This window comes from Oenanthe melanoleuca, chromosome 4, assembly GCF_029582105.1.
Source record: "Oenanthe melanoleuca isolate GR-GAL-2019-014 chromosome 4, OMel1.0, whole genome shotgun sequence".
NCBI classification, from domain to species: domain Eukaryota; kingdom Metazoa; phylum Chordata; class Aves; order Passeriformes; family Muscicapidae; genus Oenanthe; species Oenanthe melanoleuca.
In genome coordinates, this window is record NC_079337.1 from 11609566 (window position 1) to 11634781 (window position 25216).

General features: G+C 45.8%; 1 protein-coding gene and 1 long non-coding RNA gene across 4 annotated transcripts; one reads left to right on the plus strand and one right to left on the minus strand.

Annotated features, from left to right (window-relative positions):
* Positions 1–149: 149 nt before the first annotated feature.
* Positions 150–14300, minus strand: PPM1K (protein phosphatase, Mg2+/Mn2+ dependent 1K). Its single transcript, XM_056489735.1, has 7 exons — positions 14191–14300; positions 11055–11564; positions 10393–10493; positions 3107–3272; positions 2478–2622; positions 1575–1709; positions 150–1147 (listed from the first exon to the last, which is right to left on the minus strand). The coding sequence occupies exons 2-7, from the start codon at positions 11492–11494 to the stop codon at positions 1016–1018; spliced, it is 1119 nt and encodes a 372-aa protein (XP_056345710.1). The 5' UTR covers positions 11495–11564; positions 14191–14300; the 3' UTR covers positions 150–1015.
* On the plus strand, positions 12946–24250 carry LOC130252303 (uncharacterized). 3 transcript variants are annotated; one of them, XR_008840329.1, is made up of 5 exons: positions 12946–13825; positions 16202–16338; positions 20179–20259; positions 22024–22553; positions 22758–23247. It is a non-coding gene; the product is annotated as an uncharacterized LOC130252303 (long non-coding RNA). The 3 variants fall into 3 exon arrangements; XR_008840328.1 differs by lacking the exon at positions 20179–20259 and having other exon boundaries at positions 16202–16504; positions 22024–22108; positions 22758–24250; XR_008840327.1 differs by having other exon boundaries at positions 22024–23247.
* The last annotated feature ends 966 nt before the right edge of the window (positions 24251–25216 follow it).

Here is a 25216-nt window from a genome sequence, read left to right on the forward strand (position 1 = left end):
TCCTTTCTCTAGCTTGTTTGGGGCATTTTATACCTCCTTCTGTACCATGAAGAGAAATGAGAGATCAAAACTAACTCAGACACCTTCAGCAGAGGGCAGGAAAATCCTCATGCATGTATGAAGAAATAAACTGTCTTACACATCAGATCTTGAAGAGTAAACTCTTTGAAATTAGCTTATTTTCTTTATTAAAAAAAAAAAGAAATTCAAGTTGATGAGAGTCTCTGAATATCAAAACTGTGCGTCATTTTCCCTCCTCTGTGCTTCTGTCAGGCACTGACAGCAAAGAGAAGACAGTGCAAGGGGCTGCTGCATGGTCCACAGAGACTGCACAGGCTTTGGACCCAATGGAGAAAGGTTCCCATCTGTCCAACAGCACGTGGCTCCAGCCTGGTCTGTCTCCTTGGAGCTAGAGAATCACAGATGATGGCAGTGGGAGCATAAAGCAGCACTGTCTCAGGAACTTGTACAGCTACACCAAATGCCACTGGCATCAGAACCTAAACATTCTGAAACTTCTCCTCCATTTTTCACCCACTTCTCCTGGAGCACAGGGGAGTTCTGGGTGGCTGCAGCAGAAAAGACAACAAACCATCTTTCTGTCTACCTAAGAACATTGTGCGTTTGCTCCCCTGTGTTTTACCGGACAAGGAAGCCAGCATGTGGCTCAGGCACTCACAGCTGCCAGGGAACTGAGGCATGAAATGACTGTGCACCCCCTCCTGCCTCAGGTGAAAGCCCAGAACCTCATCTGTGTCAACAAAGTGATGTGTGGAGCTGCTGGGGCTACAAGCCCAGGGCGCTGCCCCGCTGCCGCCTGGAATAACGCGGGCAGCAAACACGGTCAGCCGTAAGCAACAACGGGCACTACGCACCAAGGAGCAGTGGCACCTTCTAGCACTGGGAACAGAAGAGATGGACAAGACACTGGGTCAGCCTAGGAACAGATGGAGGTGTTCTCCTGTAGCACGCTGTGGCCAGGTGACGGCAGCAAAGGACAGCTGTGGCGTTGTCTTCACGCCCACCTCCCGCTGGAAGCGAAGCTGCGGCTGAAGGAGAAGGTGATCTCCCCATTCTTGTACTTGCCCCAGGCTCCGAATGGCACAATGATCACGGTGCTGTTGTCTTCAGAGCCAAACTGCGCTGCCTGAGAGAAGAAACAAAGTGTCAGCACCAGTGTCTCACTTGGAAAGGGAAACAAGCGCCTGGCTTTACCTGGGACAGCACACCCTTGCTCCTTCCCCGCCCTGATACTCCATTCTGGTACACCCCAGAGCTTCCCATAGGAACCACAGTCTGAAACCGGCCATTTCTGTCTATGACAAGGACATTTTCAGCACAGGCATAAGCTGCAGTTACAGTCCCATGCAGTTCAGTGCACTGTGAGCTAAGCAAGCTAATCCATGTGATGCTTGGCAAGGACGTGGCGAGACCCAGGGTAAGGAAAAGGCTGGCCAGCAGCACTGGTGGATGTCTCAGCCAATTGAATTCAGCTGAATGTGTGGTATTGTGTAAATCAAAAACTGGGGTTTTTTAAAAGCCCAACTAGCCCAACCAGGAGCCCCTGGCACTACCTGCTCAGTGACCACATGGGCAGCCTCAGCAGGGTCGTGGCACTGGCTGATGGAGTCGCAGATCTCCTGGCTGTTCACTATGAAGTTGACGCCATCGGTGGTCAGCACCAGGAAGCTGTCATGTGCATGGTGCAGCTGCAAGAGACACACAGGATGCACAACTCTGGGTGAGTGCTGCAAGGCAAGGGAGCTGCCCCCACATTTTAACACCGTGCTCTTCTGAAAATCTTTTCCTGAAGCTGAGGTTTTCAAGGAAGACATGATAGCACTGCAGTCATGTCTGTAAACCCCTAGTGAGTGGCACTTTATTAGATCCAAAACAATGTAAGTTCTTGGGGCCCTGGGAGGTGCACTGGGAAAAAGTAACAAACAGAATGCAAATTGACAGGAGAGCTTCCTGCCAAAGTGGAGGCTGAATACTTCTGGATGTTTGTTTTCTGGATGACTGGATGTCTGGATGACTAAGGTATGGTAAGATATATGCAGCTGTCCTTTCCTCCCTCCCTCTCAACTGTGCAAATCTCTTTTTTGATGGCAGCCATCCATATCCCACCCGGTTCTCAGTGATTGTTTTATACAAGCATTAACCTCAAAAATATCCATTTGACCACAGGATACCTGGAATGCATATCATGTGTTATCTTTCTTCCCTCGTCATTTATTTTACAGTAAGAAGTGAGATTTAGAAGTTGATATGGTTGAATTTAGCACCAGATTCTTTTCTATCCTGTTAATCTGAAACAACTTAATGAGAGCTGCTCTCTGGTTACTTCAGTAAAAAACAACACGTGGCCATCAGGCTTCACCTGGGCCTGTGTCGTGTGGGTACCACCACAGCATCAAATACCTATGAAGCCCCTCAGTCCAAGTGTTGCTGTCCCTGTAAACCAGACCTTCTTTTACCTGAACCCTTTTTGTTTCTGGCTGGGCTATCACACCACTGTTTTTAAGATCCAAATCTCCTATGCTCCGTGTCATTGCAAGTCTACCGTTCACATGAGGCTGTCCCAAACTGTTCCAGGAAACGAAGCCGCCACACTTCTTAATCCTGTCCAGAGGCACAAAGGAAAAAGCAAATGAGTTATGCTTCACACCATTACCCCCATCTCTATCTTCTATTTCTGTCATTAGCCAGAATGAGGAATGATGGATGGAGAGCCCAAGCTGGGAGGTTGAGGGCTGGCTTCAGCTGTTTGAAGGGCTCCATGGAGGGGATGTGTCTTGGTGGGCTGAGTCCTGACTGGAAATCACAGTGCATTTCCTCAGGTTCTAACTTGGTTCTAACCTGGCACTTTTGGATAAGTCTGAACCATGTGGTCATAGCTCTGTTCTGAATCTTAGTCATGCTGATCTTACTGCTGAGACAGGTTATGCTCATGGAGGCCTTTCCACATCCCTGGTCCTCTAAACAGGACCCAGTGCATTAACTGGAGCAGGGCTCAACTCTTTCTTCCTGGCCCAGCCCAGCAGCAGAGCACAGCCCATCCTGACTGAGGCAGTGCTCTGGGAAGCCACATCACCAGCCAAGGTACCTTTCCTTCTCGTCCTTTCTCTCTGGAGTATGGTCAGTGGTGAGTTTCACAGCCTTTCCCTTCCGGCACAGCAGAGCACGACTGTCTCCCACGCTCGCCACAACCAGCTCAATTCCATCCCGGAGCAGAGCCACTGTTGCAGTGGTCCCAGAGTTCAGCAGAGTTGCTACAAATGGCATCAAAGAGAGAGGTTTTAGCACTGCCTCTGAGAGTGGAGCCATTTATAACAGCAACAGTTTCAATTGGTAAAATGAAGACAACTTGTGCTCTTGTGCTCTACCTAATCAGCAAGTAATTGCTTTAAAGTTTAAACTAAATCTATACATACAAAAAAAAAAAAAAAAAAAAAAAAAAAAAAAAAACAAAAAAAAGCAGCAAACATGCATGCATGTAGGACTGGGGAAAGAGAGGAGAGGTAAAAAGGATTAAGTGTTTCTGTGCAACAACATGGCTCCATGCAAACAGGGCAAATGGGATAAAAGCAGTACAAGGTACAGTGGCTTCCTTTCAGTTTGTAGCACAGTTTTTCAGCCCCATAAGCTCACCTCAAGTTACAGGGTTATTGTTCTTACTCCTGGGCATAGTGACTGCACAAGCAGGTCACCATAAAGGTGATGGATCTTTCTCTCTGTTAGGTGCTGAAGCAGGCAATTATACAGCAATATATAACTATGGTTACAGTAATTGTAATTCCATATAGATCATCAGAGGGAAAGCATTAGATCGGTCTGTGGCATGCTCCTATTGCTGTCAGAGCTGTTACACTCCCCCTCTGCTTTCCCCAGAGGATTCAGCCAAAAGGCTTCCTGGCTTTTTCCAGGAAGGAACGCTGCTCCCTCCACACCCTGTCAGCTTGCTGGAAGTCCCAGTGAGAAGGTGAAGCTGGATTCTGGGATTCAGCCTTGCCTTGTGCCTGCAAACTGGTGCAGGTGGCAGTGGCTGTCTGGGCAGCCTGCCCGGGGCACTGCTGGGATCATCTGACAGGGGGTCACTGTGAGTGCCCAGAGGACAAAACAGAGCCCTGGTGCTGCCCTCCTCCTCTACAGAGCACGGGAGTGAGCTGAGCTGGCTGGCTGAACTCAGGGACCTGCCTGGAATCACTCACGCAAGTAGATTTAAGGGCTTCTCATTTCAATTGCTACATTGAATTGCTAAGTCAATGGTCTGGAGGAAAAAAAAATCAAAACAACTTCTTGAAAAAGAGAAATGCAAGTGCCTATTTCAAGAAAAAGATTTGTAGTATCATCTGCAGTGAAGAAAATGCCAGAAAAACTGCCCAGCTTTTCTCATTTCCTCTGCTTTTTGAAGGGGCAAGTCCCACTTTACAGCTATTATCTTCTCTTCCTGAAAATTCTGCAGAGGTAACCAAGCAAGAGATGCCTGGAAAGCTCCTGCTGACTTGAGCTATTACACCAAAATGTCTGGACAGAACCAGCTACTGCCTGGAACACATTTGCATCTACAGCCTCTGCAAATCCCCTTGAAAGGTGCTCTGTAGGTCACCTGCATTCTGGGCTTTTCCAGTTGTTCCAGTTTTTTTCAAAGCAAACCAATTTGAGATGATGATTAGGAATGTGACCCCCCCAGTTATATCCTTGTTTTCATGTCACTAACAGTTAACATGTCACTCTCTTTCCACCCCTGCTTCTGCAGAGATCAGCTACAGCTACATGTGCGCCTACCTCTGGTCCTGCAGCCCTGACCCCAGGGACATGGGAGAGATTTGAGACAGGACTTTGTGTTTTATCCCAAGGAATGCCAGGCAGCCCCAAATCTGACCAGCTGCCAACACCCTGTAAGGGGCTGGGAATAAACTGAAGTCTCCAAGCCCTGGAAGATGCATTGAGCCTTATTGTGCAGTGAAAGCAGTGAGTCCATGAACCAAAAAAAATCCCAAACACAAACCCTCACAAACTGGTGTTAACTAAGCTGGTGTTATTATTTAAAACAGGTATTATTACTGCAGCAAGGACTGGGTTTGGCTGAACCAGCAGGCCAGAGGTGACCATCAGCCATGGTGGCCACGTTCACACCAGGGCCATGCAGGCTGGGACACTGGAAACTGGATGTGGCAGCTTCCAGCTATCCAGGTGGGCACCAACATCCTGTTTCTCATCTGAAGCAAGGACTAGCCCAGTGCAGGGTCACTTTGAGGCACATTATGAAAATAAGATATTAAAAAGTACCAAAGTACCAGTGCAATTAGAAATTTTAGTAGAACCAGTAAAATACCTGTTTTAGCTAACAGTTAGAACAAGTGAAATAGAGCAACCTACTTAAAACTACCTTTTTATTTTACAGAACATACATTTTAATTTAGACATTAAAATTAATGCAGAACTGCTGCTGCTTTCCCATTTCATTCTGTGGTTTTAGGACTATGCTAAGAAACATATAGAAAGTTAAATCATAGTCTTCAATTCACAGAAGACGAGAAATATTTGGAACTCAGGTGAATCTGCACCTTTTCAGTGCAAACTCCCAAAGAAAAGAGCAGCTATCACAAAATCAAGGGCTGGTACTGAATAACAAGATATTGTCTAGAATTATGGTAATGGACATAGACTTGAACTTTATATCTTTATTAGTTAAATAGCACTCCTAGGAAAAAAATATGTGCTGCTCACAATCTCTTCCTTGGATCCAGTTCATGCTCTGGGTAGGGATGCAAGAACATGCATGGAGCCAGATATAACATTATGTGATTTCTAGCACAGCTCAAAACCACAGGAATGATGATGGGATAACATTTCTAATGCTTTTCTACAACTGTTGCTAGTTCAACACAAAATATGTTGCATCAGCACATGTATTGGTTTTAACAATTAAAGAGTTTATTTTGTTTTCCTAACAATATCACTATAAAACTAAGATCTTTCAATAGGTTCTTAACACTCACTGGACAACTTCTACTGCAAGTCATCTCAACTAATGTGACAAAGAGGATGTGGAAACCTTCCAGTAGTCCAGGCTAGGAACCGCTGGACTCCTTCACCTGGGACAAAATTAAGCAGATCTCTCTTTCCACTGAAGCCCAGCTTAAAGTGTCCAGGGCCTCCAGTTCTAGAGCTGCTGACCAGGTACAGTGTCTGCCACAAATAACACGCACACAGAGGCAAATAGGAAATTCACCCAGGGACTTTGTTCAAACAAAGTAAACCTGCAACACTGGAGATGCAAGAATAAGGGCTGCAGAACATGGGATGGAGTCAGTCACTCTCAGGTCTGCCTGCACTGCCCGGTGCAGGTCATGTAGGAAGCACCTGAATCTTTGGCCTTGGTAAATCAGCCTTGATATTTCTGGGGAATTGCCACTGTTCTTGCCTTCTTGCAAAAACTGTGTGACAAAACCAGTTAAATTAAGCCCAAATAAAAAAGTAGATTTTGTTTCTCCTATGGAGATAAGTAACCACCCAACTGATCAAATGAAGAATTATGTCAATGCTAAGAGTGGCCACTCAGAAGAACATCTGCTCCCTCAAGGTAATTACACCAATATGGGGAGTTCAAACCAGAGCCAAATGAAATGGGGCCATCTCAAAGGCACTGAATAGAAGCATATTAATTGTTCTGACTAATGGAAAAATGGGCAAAATAAACATCCCTTTAATATTGTAATTAGTACCTTCTACATTGATTAGGTAATAATCAGAGCCCTTGGATAAAAAGGCTGCCTTTACAATGCTGATAAATTTATGAAATATTAAAGTACAATTTCTGCAGCTCTCTCTTTTCCTCAGTGTTGCAGGTTAACATATTTAAAGAAATAAAAATCATTTATTTAGAATGGTAACTTTAAAAAAACCCAACAAAACAAACATTACTTTAAAAATTTAATTACTTTTAAATAACTTCTGCTGTTTGTCAGTGTAATAAGATTCAAGGGTAAGAACCCTTTCAAACATAGGTAGACAAGTTAATACCTGGCTGTGTTTTAACAAGTTGGCTATTCTAGAAGTGAGTGGCCAATGTGATTACAGTTGGATGCACTGAATGTGGAGGTTGATGGACAAACTCCCTCTTGTTTTCTCTGGCTTGCAGTGAACAGAAGCAGTAACAATACCTGGTAGGCCTCCAGTAGGCCAGGAGAGGATTTGTCTCACATTTCTCCAGGGAAATGCTCAAATTTCCTGAAGCACAGAATTTAATTTCTTATTTCCATCCTTGCTGAGCAAAGCTTTTCAGCCTTTAGATTTCAGTTTTTATGGCTGGTAAAAAATAGCAGAAAATTCTGCCCATTTCTGGCAGTTGTCCTGTAGATAATGACATTTGTTGGATGTGAGCTTCCTTTATGTTCTACACCTAAATTGAGCAGTGATTTGAAAGTGACTGGCTATATTTAAATGCATAGAAGGGAATGAAAAATCATTTCTGAAGAGGTATCAAACCCCAAGCTTCAGACACAGCTCTAAGCTGTTAATGATTACACAGGATTTAGGCAGAGCACAGATTATCCCAGACCTGCCTACAGCAAGTTTCTTATGATTTTGTCTGAAAAAAAAGATGTAGGTCACTGTCACAGGGGTTACTGGAGCAGGCTCAGCAGCCCAGTACAGCACTCCAATAGCACTGGTGAGCTGCATGCCAGGCACAGCAGCAGCACCTGGAACACACACATAGACCATTTTTATTATTGAAAGCTCACAGGAGCTACCTGCTGTGCTATGCATTTTCCATTTCTAATTTCAAATATTATATCATTGTTAAGTGACCTACAGAGGGCCATAGCCTTGAAGGCACAGCTGGGGTCTCCAACAAGGCACGTCTCTAGTCCTGTTAAGTTTGTGCCTTATGTAAGGTTTTACCCATTAAATAGTACTATAAACAATGCCTCAAACATGCCACTTTGGCTACAGGGATTTGTCCCAGGGTTCAGTTTCCTGCAAACACCCAGGTAAAAGTTTTGAAGCTGGTTGTGTGTTAGTAAGGACCTGGACATCCTGAATGTGCAGTTTGGTGTTTTTTGCAGACACAGTGAAGGGGGATGACCCTGGAAAGGTCATCTGCTGGAACAAGTCAAAACTATTATTTTGCACTTCATCAGCTATAGCCAGGTTTCAAAAGGAGGTCAGACTTGGGGACCATCCAGTGTAACCCAGACATACCAAGTTACACAATCAACCACCATCTTCAAGATACTCCAGCAACTGTCTTGACTGTCACATCCAGAATAGCCACACTTAATCAGAAAGTTTGCTGGCAAACTCAATCAGTTTGGAAGCAAGCTTCTAACCAAGATACATGCCAAGCACTGAAATTTTATGTAACTTTCATAACATCAGCAACAAAAATATCCACACAAAGCAGTCAACACAGTATTATTTTAACAACAGATGTGCAAGAAGTTTAACCTGTTCAGAAATCCAAACTTGACTTTGCACCCTGTTACTCCATTTTTTGCCTCAGAGCTTGATTTTCAGCCAAGAACAGTGCTCAGCCTACCTGAGAAACACTGAGTACCTGCCAGAGCGTGGCCTCTGTGGGTGTCTGGCAACTCTTTTACCCTCTACTTTGCTTTTTTAATGTGCAGTATCCTGGTAACTGCTGCAGACGTTTTCTGGCATTAAGCGCAGTTAGTTAAATGATTTTAGAAAAAAATCCTATAAGCAGATCTAAAATGCTCTGCTTGCTACACAGTTTGTCTGTCAAATATTGTTGTTACTCAGTTCTGTAAGTTTCACATACAAAGTGTTATGATTGGAAACAGTTTTCAGAAAAACAGAACGATACATCCGGCACAGCTCTCAATCCCTCTCCTCAAGGAGCTGCTCTGACAGAGAGGTCACTACAATGAGCCAAACCAAGAGTTTTCTTACTCACAAAGGGGTATGGAAGAGGACAATTAGATCTGAAAATGAAATGGTCTGATCCATGGAAGCACACAAACAAGTACTCAAATGCTGTCTTGGATTTGGGTTGGTAAGAAAACATATTTGCAAAGAGGCTCTGGGATAAAAAGCACATCTGTTCTGCTGATGTGTCTCTTGTGAGCTCAGCTAAAATCCAACCCAGAGGTCAAAAGTAACTATGGTCTTTTTTACCACATGAAATACAATGGGAAAATAACCTTTATAGATTCAATCCTCCTTTTTAAAGGGCTGCATCTCAGGACTTGAGACTTTTTTCCTGATCCCTGGTGCAGGTTAAGGCAAGAGGCAATGCTGCAACAGTCAGGCTGCCTGACCTGCATTTGAGCCTACCTAGATTCATCTAGCAGTTAAAGTGCAGAAAGCCACTCTATTACTTGATTGTATTCAGCTACTGCTTCAGAAAAGCAGCTCGAGGACACAGCAACACTTCAGTCCCTACAGGGCTTCTTGGCTTCCAGTCTTTCTCAGAGAGAAGACTTTTACAGTTTCTGTTCTGGAACAACCTCAGTTATTGTGCACCAGTACTGGGACAGGTTTTTGGTTGGTTGTTTGTGAGGGGTTTTTATTTTTTTTTCTGTTGTGGGTTGGTGGTGTTTTGGGGTTCAGTTTTTTTTCCCTTTTAATTGGGTTCATTTGGGGTTTTCTTTTAAAGACTAGCTAAATTGACTCTCAAAATTGTATCTCATGGCCAAGAAAACTCCTGTGACAGAACTGGGACAGGTACTTCTATCTCCCTTCCTAAGCTACTCTCTATCAGCTCTGCTTGCTGCAAGTGGAACTTCAGATGTACTTAGTCTTTAGACACACACACAAGAACTTCATTAACAGCCAGGATTAAATGGGAGTCTAAAAGGGCTGGTGCCAGCTTTACCACAGCCTTACCACAGCCAAACTTGTTTTCCTCTTCACTGCTTTTTTCCCTTTCCCACTCAGCTACTCCTGTGATTCTGTTTGTGCAGAAGCAATATCGATTGCATTAATTTTGGCTTACGTTCCTCCTCAGGTGCAGCAGCCAAGTTAGGAAGGGGAACTTTGACACTGTTGCTTTTAATCCACAGGAGTAACAGCTTTAAAACAAACAAATAAACATATAAAAACACCAATCCCCCCACCCCTAAAAAAACAAAAGCACAAATAAGAAACACCCCTCTCCATATTTCTTACCAGTAAAATTATAGTTCTTGCAAATCTAAATCACTCTTTGCTACCTTGACAAACATAATCCTTTTCAGAATCATATTAACATATTAATGTTATGCTAATATTCTGGTTCATAACTCCTCCAGTAAATTTGACAGACCTACAGTAGTTATTTCATTTTTAGCGCTTTTCTGGACATTTGACTGCAAAACTACTGAGCAAATAAGACAAACTTTATACTCCACACCTATATGAGTAGAATATTTTTTTACCTACCATCAGCAGAGAGATTAGCATGCCTTTCATATGCTTTGTTTATTTCTAGAAAAGCTTTAGTCAAAACATTTTCCAAGTTCTCCTCCTCAGCAAGAAATTCCCTGGAAGGAAGGAAGCAAGCAAACAAACAAATTAAACCTCCTTCCAATAAATATACATCCTGATCAATCTGTTTCAGTCTTATCTCCTCCCTGCATTCACTGAATGACGCTGGACTTGAGTGAAAAGGTAATGTGATTTCACTAACTTTGTGCACTGAAAGCATAATCCTGTAATTTTGCAAATATCTGAGTTCTTTACCCAGCATCCAGGGATGTGATAGATACAGAAGAGTGTAAGCAAACCATACGTCAGGGATCATAGAGATTTCACCCTGGGTGAAAACAGTCAGTCCACACTCTCCCTGTGTTCCAAGCCATTTCCTGGACAGGGGACACAGTCGTGCTTTCCTCTCCTGTGTTTTTGGCCTTGCCCAAAGGGGCAGGCACCCCGCAGAGTAAGTAATTCACAGCATGTCTATTCCACCCAATGTTCCTGCTGTCCCACAAGGTCAGGCAGCTACACAACCTGGGAGGATTAGCTACAATGTACAACCCATTGATTTCCTAAGGACGGAATCTGCTGTAATTTACTTGACACACATTGCCTCGATGAGCACTTACTTAATATATTTTTCCATGTACTTATCACAGAAGTCTGCAGCTGCCGCCCCGCCGTGCCCATCGTACACCGCGAAGTACAGGACATCCTCCGTCAGCTGCGCGTAATCGAACCGATCCTCGTTCTCCTTTCGCTTCCCGATGTGGCTGGCGCAGCCCACGTTGCTCAGGCTCACCTTTGGGATCGGCTTGCCGTACTTGATGCTGGGCGGGAGGAGGATGGGCTCATCGATGCGGTTGTCCCAGATGCCGAAGGTGTCCCATGTGGTGGGCCGGCCGCTCCCGTCGGGGTCGAAGCGGGAGGCGCGGCGCTCGCAGGTGGAGATGGAGCAGGCGGCGGCGGGGCGCTTCTCGTCCTGCAGCAAGCGGGACGTGAGCGCGGCTCGCCTTCTCACTTGGAACCCCCCGTTCCGTACCAAGGTAATCAGAGTAGCCGTGGACATAACTTGTTTTCGCAGAGATTCGTAGCGGAAAAAAAGCCCAGGAGCGGAAGACGCGCAGCTGCTGGAATGTCTTGGAGAACAAAGGGAAAAACGATCAGGAAACAAGAAGCGCGGGAAAGGGATTTTTCAGTTGCATCATTCAGGAAACAATGTCACCCTGAGAGCCCGCGGATCATGCGGAGCGCAGCGCTCCCTGCAAGGACTGCAGCGGGATCTGCGTGACTCACCGGGAAACTATCCCACATCCAACCCACAGCCAGGAGGCACTTCTGCTGGCCCCCTGCAGAATGACATCCCGGCTTTTCAAAGCTTGGAACAAATGGGAGTGATGATAACGCTAAAATACCTCGTATTTTCACATATTCATAAGGTTGTGAAAATGAGTTTATCACGCATGCTCTGCCAACACCAGCTGTGGTATCTGCACTGTGATTCCCAGGGGAAAGGGAGGAGAAATAGATTTGCTTCGATTTTAAATTTTTTTTCTGTACGAGATATTTGATTCTGTCACATTTATGGAGGTCTTGAACAATACTTTTTAACACAGAGCAATCAAGCTTTTCAGATCTCTTTTCCAGTCCAGATAAATTCAAACAAACCACTTGGCTCTGCACAGGCAAAAATTTGCTAATGATGCAAATTTTCCTAGCATGCTGGAAAGTGTAGAAAGATTGGATTATTTGACCTTTTGTAGAGTAACACCCAACTTGACCCAAGTCCTGAGATGCAGTTTGTAATAATTACATGTTGTTTCACTGGAGTAATTTGAACTGGAACTGCACAGATCACTGTAACTAATCACACTAAAGATATAAACCCAGTGAGGGATTTCTAACCCAACTGCTACAAGTTTGCTAACGGCAGAATTATGAGTGAGAAGTATTATATGACACAACAAAAGGTCTAAAAATACCCAGGCTTATGGTGAATGGAAAAAAAATTTTAAAAATGACAGCAGGGTGATCTGACGCAATTGAGCAGCAAAGAGCAACACTTGTACCCCAGTGACACTTTAATTCTCAGCTGGAGTGACTTGGTGTTGTCCTTTGCCCAAGCCAATCACAACTGCATCTGTAGATCTGAAATATTTGTTAAACTATGTATTTAAGTTGCTAGATAAAAACCTGTGTACTCATAAAAAATATGCAATCAAAGGTTACTTAGGGGTTGTTTTAGTAAAAAATGGCAGTGACAGAGCTTTTGGGAGGCCTTCAACAAACATGTTGTTCCCAGCTCAAAGCATGTTGCTTCAGATGCTGTGGGTTTACCTTTCTTGCAATTCTTAGGTTTCTTTACTTAGCACTTAGAGTTAACTGCTGACTTGATAAAAGGCTGAATGTTCTGGAAATCGCTGTCGTTGCACCAGCTGAACATGGAACTACATCAGATCTTAAGATGTTCCATTTTACTGCAGGGTGATGGCAATATCACACCCTTATTTTAATGTACTTACAGGTACTTAAAACCTGGTTTATTTCCTGGAGCTGCTTTTTATTTCCTGCTACCCTTGACTCGGAAGAACAGCAGGTTACCTTCCTTCTGTGAAACACAGCACAACCAAACTGAAAGCCTGCCAATTAGCAAAACCCACGCTCGTTTTCACTTCTGTCAGCTTGAGAAGAGAACATGAAATTCTTGCTATATTTAGACTACTCAGTATCCACAGCATGAATCAGAGGATCAATCCAAACTCACAAGCTAATTAATGCATTTGTTCCCTATCAAATTCAACTCTCACCAGGCAAGTAAAAACAGTGACGACAGTTTTGCCTTTCAATTGTCTCTGCAAGTCAGGAGTAGGAACCTGCACTTTAGTTTGTTATGTAAACAGGACTGGGGACACAACAGCCTGTTCTTTCCCAGCTGATATGTCTGCAAACACTGGGCAGACCCATCTGGGCAAAACAAGACGGAGGTAATGAAAAGGGGGGCACTGGTGTTAGAGACAAAGTCCAAGATGGACAGTTCTAGATGGAAATCTGCCTTGAGGTTCTCCACCTGATTCTGTTCATCTGTACATGCTTTCCTGGAGACAAACAGCTCCTACAGACAGGCAGGGAAACACAGCACATAAAGCGGGATGAGATGATTAAAACTATAGTTTTACAGGCTGCCTGCTGCTCGGCAGATGGAAATTTTCCAGGCTGCCAGAAGAAAAGGGGAAGAAAAGGAAACCCGGAAGAAAGCGAAGGCATGCCTGCTGCCCCGAGGGAGCCGACGTATGTGAAAAGGAATGTACAGCTCCAAGTGCACTTGCTCCGTGTGCCTTCCCAACCCCACGGATGTGGGCAGGACCGTACGGTTCTGGGTGTTAAACTCGCCTTAAAGCAGGTGCGTTGTTGTTTTATCTTTTTTTTTTTTTTTTTTAAATCCGTGTCAATTTAGTCTCGCCTCTCTGCCTGGGCAGCAAACTGCACAGGGACAGCAGCGATTCAAAGGCTGCAATTTGCTCATCACGAATCAGCTCAGGCCGCGTTTATTCCGAGCATATCAAAGCGGCGGCAGCCCCGTGCCCAGCCCCGTGCCCAGCCCCGCTCCCTGACACTCCCAGCCCCGCTCCCTGACAGACATTCCCAGCCCCGCCGCGGCCCTTCCCGCCCAGCAGCCGCGGCTGAGGGAGAAGGGAGAGCGGAGTGAGAGGAAGGGCCGACAGAAGGAGACGCTTGCCAGCGCGGCCCCCCGGCCCCGTTCCTTACCTCCTCCCGGTCCCAGCCCCGGCCCCTCAGCTCCTCCCGGTGCCGGCCCGGCGGCGGCAGCGCCCAGCGGCGGAGCACGGCGCTCCCGGCCGAGGCTGCGGCGCGGCCCCGCCCGCCCGGCCCGCCCGGCCAATGGGCCCCGCCGGGCGCCGGCCGAGCCTCCCCCGCCGCCCCCGCCCCGCCCGCCGGCCGCGCCCGCCCCTCACGGGCCTGCGGCAGCGGGGAGGCGGTGGCTGCGGCCGGGGTGACCTGCACAGCCCCCGGGGTCACAGAATCACGGAATTTACTGGGCTGGGGAGACCCACAGCGACCATCGAGTCCTGGCCCTGCACGGGTCCAGCCTAACCCTCCCCTGGTGCAGCTTTAGGCCGTGCCCTCTCCTGGCGCTGGTCCCCTGGGAGAAGAACCCGATCCTCCCTGGCTCCAGCCTCCTTTCTGGCCTGGATTCGGCAGGTGGAAGCTGTACCAGCAGCAGCTGCCCTTTTGGAACCAAAATCCGAAAGGTTTAAAGGATAATTGTGTGTGCTTCTGACGTGACCCGTGTCCAATCAGGAGTTTAAAGGGATCATTTGCTCCACACTGTGCTACTGCCAGTCTGACCTTTGGTGCAGTTTGGCAAATCAGATGGCTCTGATTACAAAAATCTTTGAAACGCGCCATCCATTCCACCTCATGCTGTCTGCCAGAGACCAGAGTACTCGAAAACAGTCACCTGAGAGAAAAATGGGAGCCAACACAATTTCCACAGGATCTTAAAGAGGTCACTGTCAAGTTTTCCCTCTACATTTTTGAGGTAAAGAAGCTTTTGTTTTGTTGGAGTGAGGTTTTTGTTTGCTGCAAAACCCAGCTACTTCTGGCCAGAAGAGCAGCAATAAAACCTCTCAGACCTCTCACTGTACAGCTTTTCTTGTAGAAGAAGGGGTTAGGTGAGCATGGCAGCATGTACCAAATTGTTCTGGCTTCCAGAAGTGTCGTGTTCCACTCAGCATTTAGAATGAAATTTGATCCTGTGAGTCTTTTGGGCGTAACAATAGTGTCATCTGTCACTGCAGGTTGTTCTCTGGTTCCTGATTGTCCTCAGTGAGACAGGAAAAACAAAGCTCTCCTGAAATTGGGCAGGGAACAGCAGTTCTCCTGAGCACAAAGGATTAATGCAGGATTCATCCAAGCTAGCTCAGTGAATTACTGAAAAAAACCCCAGCATATTACCTTAAAACAGGTATTGCCATTTTCAGAGCAGCACCAGAGGGGTCTTCCCACAAGTGTCAGGGTCCTACATGGGTGCTGGGAGACAATTTCTGCCCCATTGAGTTGGCAGTGAAAGGCCAGCATGGAAATGACAAATGTTTCATGTTGAGCCCTTATGCAGTACAGCTGCTCTTATCTTTACAAGGCTTTGGAAGGCAAGTGGGAGGCATCTGGGAGAGGCAGCAGGAAAAAATGAGGCAGTGAGCATAAGAATAGCTTTGTGAGAAGGCAGAAGGCTTGAAGACAAGGCCAGGGCACAATGGCAAGAACATGCAGAGGAACAGGGTACAGGGCAGGCAGGATGGGCTGCAATGAAACATTTGGTACTTTGAGGGGCCTCTGATAGCACTTGGAGGACAGGAGGCAAAAAAATTCAGGAACAGGAAAGGCAATATTTGTTTTTGTGACTGCAAACAGTTAATTTGGAATTTCCCCTCACAATTTTTTCCCCTAAACCCTTAATCTGGGGCTGTCTTGTGTAACTGGAAAGCAAACCAGACTCCTGGAGGAAGGGGCAGATTGGTTGTCTATGTACTCAGCATTGTAACTGAACACACAGCAGCTGGAATTCTTGGGTGGGGGAAAAAGAAATGTCCATTGTAATCGCCATGTATCAGATCTCAGACCAAGCTAAAAATGTAGGAAAAGCTGGTCCTGAATCCCAGAACATGATATTAAAGGTTGGAGAATTTGCTTTTGCACCATGTTTTCTATCCTCATTAGTGAAGAATTTTTTTCCTAATTATCTGTCTGTAAAATGTAGGTCTGCTAATAGGTCAGAAGAGACCAGAAAACCTGTGGCTGTGGTGAAGTGCCCAGTATTTAAGCACCAGCTTTCAAATAACTGGCAACAGCTGTAATTTCTCACAGCACTTTTCAAAGGCAACTCTTCAAAATCAGGTGAACTACTGTGGGAAAGGCCATCCCTAACATGGCCATTTGGCTGCCTGTGCTCATGGACAGCTCTGGATGTGGACAGCTCTCAGTGTGGACATTGGTGATGAGAAAAATGCTGCACCAAAGCTTCTTGAGGACCTCTTCACCTTGAATGAGGCACTCTTGCCAGGTATTGCCCTTGCATAAGTAATCACAATGTTAATACTGAAACATGACTAAGCAAGCTAATAGGCATTCTGTTTAGAAACAAGAAATAAAAAATATTAGTTTTGACACTGCTCAAATGATGTGCAACAATTCTCAAGCTCATGCTCTATATTTTATGGGTGATGTGACAAACCTTCTGTGCTCGGGGCTGACTTTGGGACATGGTAAACTTGTTTCCTCTGGTTATCTTGCTCAATGAGTTTCTACTTCATTTGGGATTTGTGGTGTAGAGAGAGACAGAAGGCATTCTGAAACAGGAGGGCTATACCTTAAGCACATTCCCAGGACTGCCCAGGTCAAACTGCAGGCTCTGAACCAGTTCTTACTCTCAGGGAAGGTAAGAGTCAGAGGTACATCTGTTGCCACTGGATTCCTCTCAATTCAGATGACATGGCTTGCTTCTGTCCTGGTGAAGATGGGAAATAAAGTCCTGTATCTAAACACTGTGCTGGGAAGGTCAGATCAAGAGCTTGCCTAGGGGATTGGCTGTTGTCATTAAAACTAAAGTCAGCTTTCATTCCTTGGTGGTCCCAGGTGTGATGGGTTGACCTTGAGCAGCCACCAAATGAAGCCACTGTCACTCCTCCTCCTCAGAGAGCAGTGCCAGCACTGCTCAGCAGCAGCCAAACCACTGCTGTGTTTTCAACACTACTCCAGCTACAAATACAAATACCACAGCACTGAGGGCTACTATGAGAAAGCTAACTAACCCAATACACTGTGTTTTCTGAAAGTAAGAGAATGGTTGAATTGTTTATCCTGACACTTTAAATGGCTTTGGAGTATTCAAGCAGTTTATTTGGAAACAGAAAAAAAAAGGTTTGGCTGAGCTTTCTGTGACCCCGGTGAAGAATATATCTTCTTAAATGCAGGGAAAAGTGAGTTAGAACAGGACGTTCCTAGCCCTTCACATTATGCCTTTGGCATTCTCCAATTACAGCATGTTAGCTGTGTAAATTGAATTTCTCCTTGAACTTTTCCAACCTAAACAATTGTATGATTCTATTAGGAAGTATCATAAGTTAGAAGTTGTGGTACTTCAAAGTATTAGGATGCCATGCACAAAAACTTTGTATTAGGAATATACAATCGAAAGATCTGATTTTTGGGATGGCTGCACAGTAGCACATCTGATTTTGTTTCTGTGTCATAGCTTCAGTTTGACAAAGATAATATTCCAGATCAGAATTCAGTCATCTGCCTGCTGAGAAGAACCACGGGGATATTTCTGCCTTGACGATTGAAGAATATTCCTAATGATCTTTGAAGACCTGTTGTAATTTGACAGCAGGAAATGATTGTGGCTTTTGAATATGTAGCAAATATTTTAAAGCAGGCTTTTAAGTGGTTTCCTTGGCAACCACTCTTCTTTGGAGATCGAGGCATGCTATTGAGTGTGCTGCTGGACTCGGATCAGCCCTGCAATATTAAAGGCACTTGTTTCCAGCACTGCCAGGTCATGTGCGGTTCCTCACTGTCCGACAGCCCCGCAGCTCAGAGGGAAGCTCGCTGCCTGCCGGGCTCTTTTCCGGACGAGCAAGGACACACCTCTTGGTGGTGAGCTGGCGCAGGCATCCCGAGGGGTGGAGGAGCTGGCCGTGCTCACATTGGCTGCATTATCCAGCAGCCCCGAGGAGTGGGGGGTTTATTTCTCATTCATCTGTGCTTCCTCCCCCACTGCAAGACCATTCTTGTGACTTGTGGTTCCTCTTTGAAAGAGATAGCAAGCACAGCTCTTAGCTGCACAGCATTCTTTTATTTTCTGCCTTACATCTCAGCTGTCTGGGGCATCACATAATTTATCTTTCAGCCCCATATTCAGTATTTATGATCAATAGGAATGTAAAGCCATTAATGATGGAGAATCCTGGAGGCATCATTAATGTAAAGAAGAGCATCTCCTGCTCTCCCCCAAAGCTTTCCAGTTACATATTCTCTCTGATTTCAATTGGCTTCCTTATTTGCTATGGACATCTGGGATTTAAGGCAGCTTTATCAGAACTGAGCTGAGCATCTCCAAGAAAACAAATGCTGCTTGGGGGAAAAGTGCTGAACATGATCCTAATGGAGGGCACTTGCCTGGTGTTTCCTGTGGGAGCCTCATTGGATGCCCCAGCAGTGCTGGGGTCTCTGGGGGCAGACTTGGAAAAGAGGGTTGGTGAAGTGAGGGCATTGCTGACAAGCATCCTTCCAGAGATTCTCATACTTGTGTTTCTTTAGATGAGCCTGGTGTGTAGGAGTAACTTCTTGCTTGACCATGCTTTTCTTTCTGGAACTCTCAAGAGAAAGGCTTTTCTAGAACTGACACAGAAAAAGAAAGTGCTTTCTGAAAGCAGTTGCTACTTTGTATTCACGGGTTTGAAGGCAGAAATCTGCACAAATTCCTCAAAGTAGAAATCATGCAGAAGACAGCTCATGTGTGACCTAGTCTGTGGCATTACTGTACTTACTAGCAGTTTTTATTTCCTTTCCCTTTTTATTTCCTACTCATCTTTGCTTACTAGTTGTTTATCCAACCACTGCCTGCTGTTATGGAAAGGGTTACTGCTTTATCCTAAGAGCAAATAAGAATAGGATAATAAGCATTCAGTGTTGTAAATCCATGCCACTTCTGTAAGACCAAAACTGAAGCAATATTCAAACTAAATTACATGTTTGTATAAAAACAGAAAGACCAGGCCCACATGCAAAATGAAATCCTGAAGCATCATCTTGAAATGCAAGTGATTTTGTGAAATCCTGTGTTTACAAGTGAGCTTGGGAACTTGCAGGTCCTGACCCAAAGCATATGGAAATTTTGGAGCATTCTCATGTTGACTTAGCATGGACGGTGCTGGGTCCACAGGAAGATGGACACATTCAAAATCATGTCCAGCATTGAATGGAAGCTTCAGCTCTGTGTAATCTTTGGTTTTGGCATGACAGTGTCATGTAGAAATGTTCTGTGTGTGGTCTGAGCTGCTTTGCCATCTTCCTTCTGTACAGGACCATTGCAGGCCCTGGCAATCTGGAATGCTGTGATTCTGCACTTGCAGAATATCTGCTGCTGTCATCTTCCATTCCTGATTATTTCAAAACTCAAATTTGTGCTGATTGAATGACATAAATTGAATTGTAAGGATTCAAAGGAAAAGGCTACTTAGTTCTCAGGATAACTCAATGCAGGGAGAGGAAAGAAGTACTATTTGCATTTAGCTTCATTCACAGGGAGGAGGTGTGATGGTTACACTATTAAATGTCAGGGTGTGCTTAATCCACCTGAGCAGGATTAACTACCTAGGATGATATTTAGGAATGTTATTTGAATGTTTACAAGACTAAGAGGAGGGTAATTCAGAAGCCTATTTTGAAAAGAATTGTTTTGAATTAAATGGTAGTAAATATTGATGAAAACAAAAATGAAGAATGGCCTTAAATTTCAGCTTTACTTTGACAGGAAGTGGCAGAGTCTATCTGTTTTTTGCACCTAGCTAAGAGAATGATAATTTTGAGCAGGTAGGCACATCCTGATTCAGTCTGTCACCTACTGTATTCTAACCCCAGGTGAGCCTGGCCCAGCTGCAGTCCTGAATAAAAACATATAAGGTTATCCCATCAGCTGGGAAAGCCTCAGTAAACAGAAGTGTTCCCTCACAGGTTCTCATGGGTCCTGACTCCATGTGCCTTTGGTCTCTGCTTCTGGAGACTCTTGTGAGCTGTCAGCCTTTTGCCTCTCAGGTGACTCACTTTGCACAGTTCCATCTGTGCATGATTATGTTCCCTCTCTCTCATTTGGGATTTCAGGTTGCTCCAAGCCTGTATTTAAGTTCTCATATTTTCCTACACCACTGTGAAATGACTGTTTTTTCAATTCTTTTTGATCCATGTATTGAAATAAGCAAAAACATGTTTTGTGCTTGGTGCCACAGAGAAGAAAAGGTTTCCTGTAGCACAGAACCAGACAAAATGCTTGTGACAGCACATCTAACTTTTATTGAGTCTCCCCCTTCCCTGGCCCCATTCCCTTTCTCCCTGTGATCATCATACTCCAGCTATGGTTGGCCAGAGTTCTCCCTTGCACAGAGCACAGTGTGTTGCCAACACCACTGTTGTTTGCAAATTTACAAGGTCTGGTTTTAAACGCCCTTGTGACAAACAAAAACATGTTTACATGCTGCTTCTGTCTTAACAGCTCTTAACCCTAAATCACAGTGTGAACATGAGATTCTAGAGTGTATCTTTTCCAAAATTCTGCTTTATGTCTAGGCCCAAACTGCAGAGCTGGAGTGGAGGATCCTTTCCATACACAGTGTCTGTCAGCAGACTCTGGGCAGCTGAGGAAAAGGCCCAGCTGTTCTGCAGGATACCTCTACAGGGGCTGAAAAGCAGCACTCTGGCACACAGGAGATGTGGAGAGACACGAGCCCTGGGTCTTCATTTCAGGGGAGCCAAGGCCAGCTGTTAGGGTCAGCATTAACACCCTGTGAAAGCTGAGTGGAGTTGGCTGTTCTTGCAAGATTTATACCTTCTCTTCTCCACTGGCACCTTGTGCCTTTTTGCTTGACCTCCACTTCCCACAGCACTCATGATGAACCTGTTTCAGAGTTCAGCATTTTTATATTGTCTTTTAACTGATGCATTTTAAGTGGTTATTAAACATTGCTTATGACTTATTGACCATAAAGAAATACTTGACATTTGCACAAACTACATTCAAAATGTTTGATAAAGCCATCCAAAATATTCTCCTTTCTAAAAGATCTGACTATGAGCAACAGAGAGGAGATAAACAGGACTCCATCCAGCATGACCTGCACAGTAAAATGTCACTTAATGCAGACAGCTTGTTGCCTTCCATTTTACATCTTCTTTTAATTAAAGCTTTGATGCTGTAAGGCTGGAATAAAGAAAAAGCACAACACAGTGTACTGCAGCAGCAGCAGATTTGATTTGTTTGCCTCATGGGTAGGTAATGCATTTAAGTAATTGTGCAGCACAGCAAAGTCAGATTTCACCGACCTCAGCCTGTGACAGACATAAATCAGTGAGCTGGCAGATGGCCCAGCTCCTTGTTGGGCACCTTCCCAAAATGTATGAATTGGGTAGGTGGGTATCAGTTACAGGTGCACAATCCAGCTGACAGGACAGACCCTCAGGCTCTTTGGAGTCCAACACAATTAGCTGTGACACATCTGACAGCATTATATCTGTGCATACTTCTCCACAATAACAAGGCATAAGCTCAAGTGAATATAACAGCCAATGAATGAAGGCACAAGCAGCTTTAACAAATGTTCACAATGTTATTTCCAATATTTTAAGACTCAATCCATATACCTGAATTCAAGTTCTGCATTACTCTCTGACAAATATAAAAGAGGATGTTCCAGGAAGATTTGGTTGATAAAGCTGTAGAAAAGAATCAAGCAAACCTGATAACCTCCAGCAATGTTTGATGGCAATGATTTGTAACCTGGTGTTTCGATTTATACTTTGATACAGGTTAATTGCCTGACACCAAGAAAACCTGTCTGTCGTGCTGTGCAGGTGTTTATCTGGAATGCTGTATTGCTATGGAGCTTTTGAGGTAAATAAATAAAACCAATTTGGTTTTATTTGCAGCCTTGGTGGGTGAAGATGTGGGCTTTTGATTGTGTCTCTCTTGGATGCTAAAGGAAAAGGATTGGTTAGGACATTGTGGTTAGGGGACCTCCTTGTACCACCTTTGTAATAACTGGGGCCTCTCATGGAACCAGGCTGTGCTGGTTTTGGCTGGGGTAGAGTTATTTTCTTCTCAGTAGCTGGCATGAGCTTTGTTTTGGATTTGTGCTGGAGATAGTGTTTATAAGACAGGCATGTTTTTGTTATTGCTGACGGGTCTGACACAGAGCCAAGGCCTTTTCTGCCTCTCACCCCAGCCCAGCAGCGAGGGGGCTGGGGATGCACAAGGAACTGGGAGGGGACACAGCTGGGACAGGTGATTCCAAGTGACCCAAGGGATATCCCATAACATATGGAGCCATGCTAGGCAGGTAAAGCTGGGGGAAGAAGGCAGAAGGGAAGGACACTTGGAGTGATGGTGTTTGTCTTCCAAGTCATCTGCTCTACTGGGACTGAACACCTGCCTGTGGGAAGCAGTGACTGAATTCCTAGTTTCCCTTTGCTTGTGTGTGGAGCTTTTGCTTTATCTATTAAATTTTCCCTTAAGCCATGAGTTTTCTCACTTTTACTCTTAGGATTCTCTCTCCCTCTAACCAGTGAAGAGGAATGAGTGAGTGGTTTTGTGGGACTGAAGTGCTGGCTGGGGTTAAGCCATGATACAGAATTACAAATGCAGGACCATAGTGGCTCTTCATCTTTTTGGCTTCCTACCAAAATGCTCATAGACTTCTTGGACATCTTCTTGGTGAGCTGCAAAGTTATTCTAATGTCCTTTTCCTAAATCATTGCATGGGCAAAAATCTGTCTCCTCACAGAGCTATTCCCTTGTGTCCATGTCTGTGCAGGGCAGTCATCACTTGCTCCATTGGAAATACAATATATCTGTAAATGCATTGCTCACTGACAAAATTACTTTTGTATCTTGCTGCTCATCATCAGGACCAGCTCTGAAATCAGCAATTCTTCTGCTCATCTCCCTCCCTCATTGCCAGCAAGCACCCAAAGGGCACATTAAATATAACCTTGGCCTCTGGTACAAAAATAAATCATGGAACTTGACCCTCATGCCAGTTAAAGAAGAAGCACTGATTCATAGTAACAAGTATTTCCCCTTCCTTGAAAAGATGCTGTGAGTGCCAGCTCCATGAAGAAGAGCACAAAGCACGACTACCAGCCAAGTCCTGCTGAGACTCTGCAGCCTGAGGGTGTCAGATGAGATCTTTGCTGTTGTGTCCTGTGTCTGGCCAGGGCTGTGGTTTCCCCCGTCAGCAGCTGTCACAGGGATTGTCTGCACAGTGCCACAGGAGCCAACAGTTGGAAAACACATTTTAAACTCCCTGCTTCAATTTGGTCTTTGAGGGAAACCTGCAGGGTGATGCCTGGGTTCCCAGGATATCCCACTCCCAGCAAACTCTGCCATGGCAAAACCTGTGCATTGGGTCTCTATCTGTGTATGGGAAAAAAGTTCTAGTAGAAATGGGAGTTCTTCAACTCCTTAAATGGGACCAAGATGGTAACAGTAAGTGGATGTAAGTATCTCAGTAATTGCCAAGTAAGAACTGCTTTCAACACTGTAACACTTGGTCTGCCTTGCTGAAGGAATGGAATGGCTTGGAGGGTGCTTTCCTGCAGGGTCTCCCCAGTGCCTCACAGCAAACCTTGTCGGGAGCTTATTAATGCGGGACAAAAAGCAGCATATTTCCTCCTCAGAGACCAGGGATGTCCTTTGACTTTGTGTTTATTTCCCACAATGATGTCCAGCAAAAGTACCTGCAGTGTACTCGAAGAGCCTCAAGGTCTTCATTCCTTTCACTTCCTCTCTTGGCCTTGGGAGTTTTCCCTGCCCGGAGAGGATCATGAAACAAACAGCATCAGCTGTGATTTACCGTCCCGCTCTGGGTGCTGCAATGAGCTCCCCTCGTCAGCTCCCCGCAATAGGGCACATCTCCCAGAGAGAGATCCAGAGGCTGTGGATGCCGGGATGCGGTCGGGGCTGGCGGTGCAGAGGCTATGGATCCCGGGATGCGGTGATGGCAGGCGATCCAGAGGCTGTGGATGCCGGGATGCGGTGATGGCAGGGCGATCCAGAGGCTGTGGATGCCGGGATGCGGTGATGGCAGGCGGATCCAGAGGCTGTGGATGCCGGGATGAGGTGATGGCAAGGGGATCCAGAGGCTGTGGATCCCGGGATGCGGTGATGGCAGGGCGATCCAGAGGCTGTGGATGCCGGGATGAGGTGATGGCAAGGGGATCCAGAGGCTGTGGATCCCGGGATGCGGTGATGGCAGGGCGATCCAGAGGCTGTGGATACCGGGATGCGGTGATGGCAGGGCGATCCAGAGGCTGTGGATGCCGGGATGCGGTGATGGCAGGGGGATCCAGAGGCTGTGGATGCCGGGATGCGGTGATGGCAGGCGGATCCAGAGGCTGTGGATCCCGGGATGCGGTGATGGCAAGGGGATCCAGAGGCTGTGGATCCCGGGATGCGGTGATGGCAAGGGGATCCAGAGGCTGTGGATCCCGGGATGCGGTCGGACTGGCGGTGCCGCTCCCGCCAGGCGCTCGCTGGCGCCGCCTGGTGCCCGCAGCGCTGCACCGCAGCAGCGCCGCCCTCACTGCCGCCGCCTGGTGGCACGACAGAGGCACTGCGGCACGGGCTTGGTGGCGTGCCTGATCTCGGTCCCTGCTCCGGGATTCACAGTCACGAAGTCCTGCAGCTTGGAAAGGACCTTCAGGGGCTGAGATCATCGAATCCAGCCGCTAACCCAGCACTACCTTGCACACCGGTAGACCACGTCCCCAAGTGCTACATCTAAACCGCGAAAGCAAACGGGTTGTGTATGGGTCATGCATGCCTCCAGGGCTGGTGACTCCACCACTTCCCCATGCAGCCTGTCCTACAGCTTGACAACCCTTTCAGTGAACACATTTTTCCTAATTAGCCAATTTCAACCTCCTCTGGCTCAACTTGAGGCTATTTCCTCTTGTCCTCTCCTTTACTACCTGGGAGAAGAGACCAATCCCTATCTGGCTA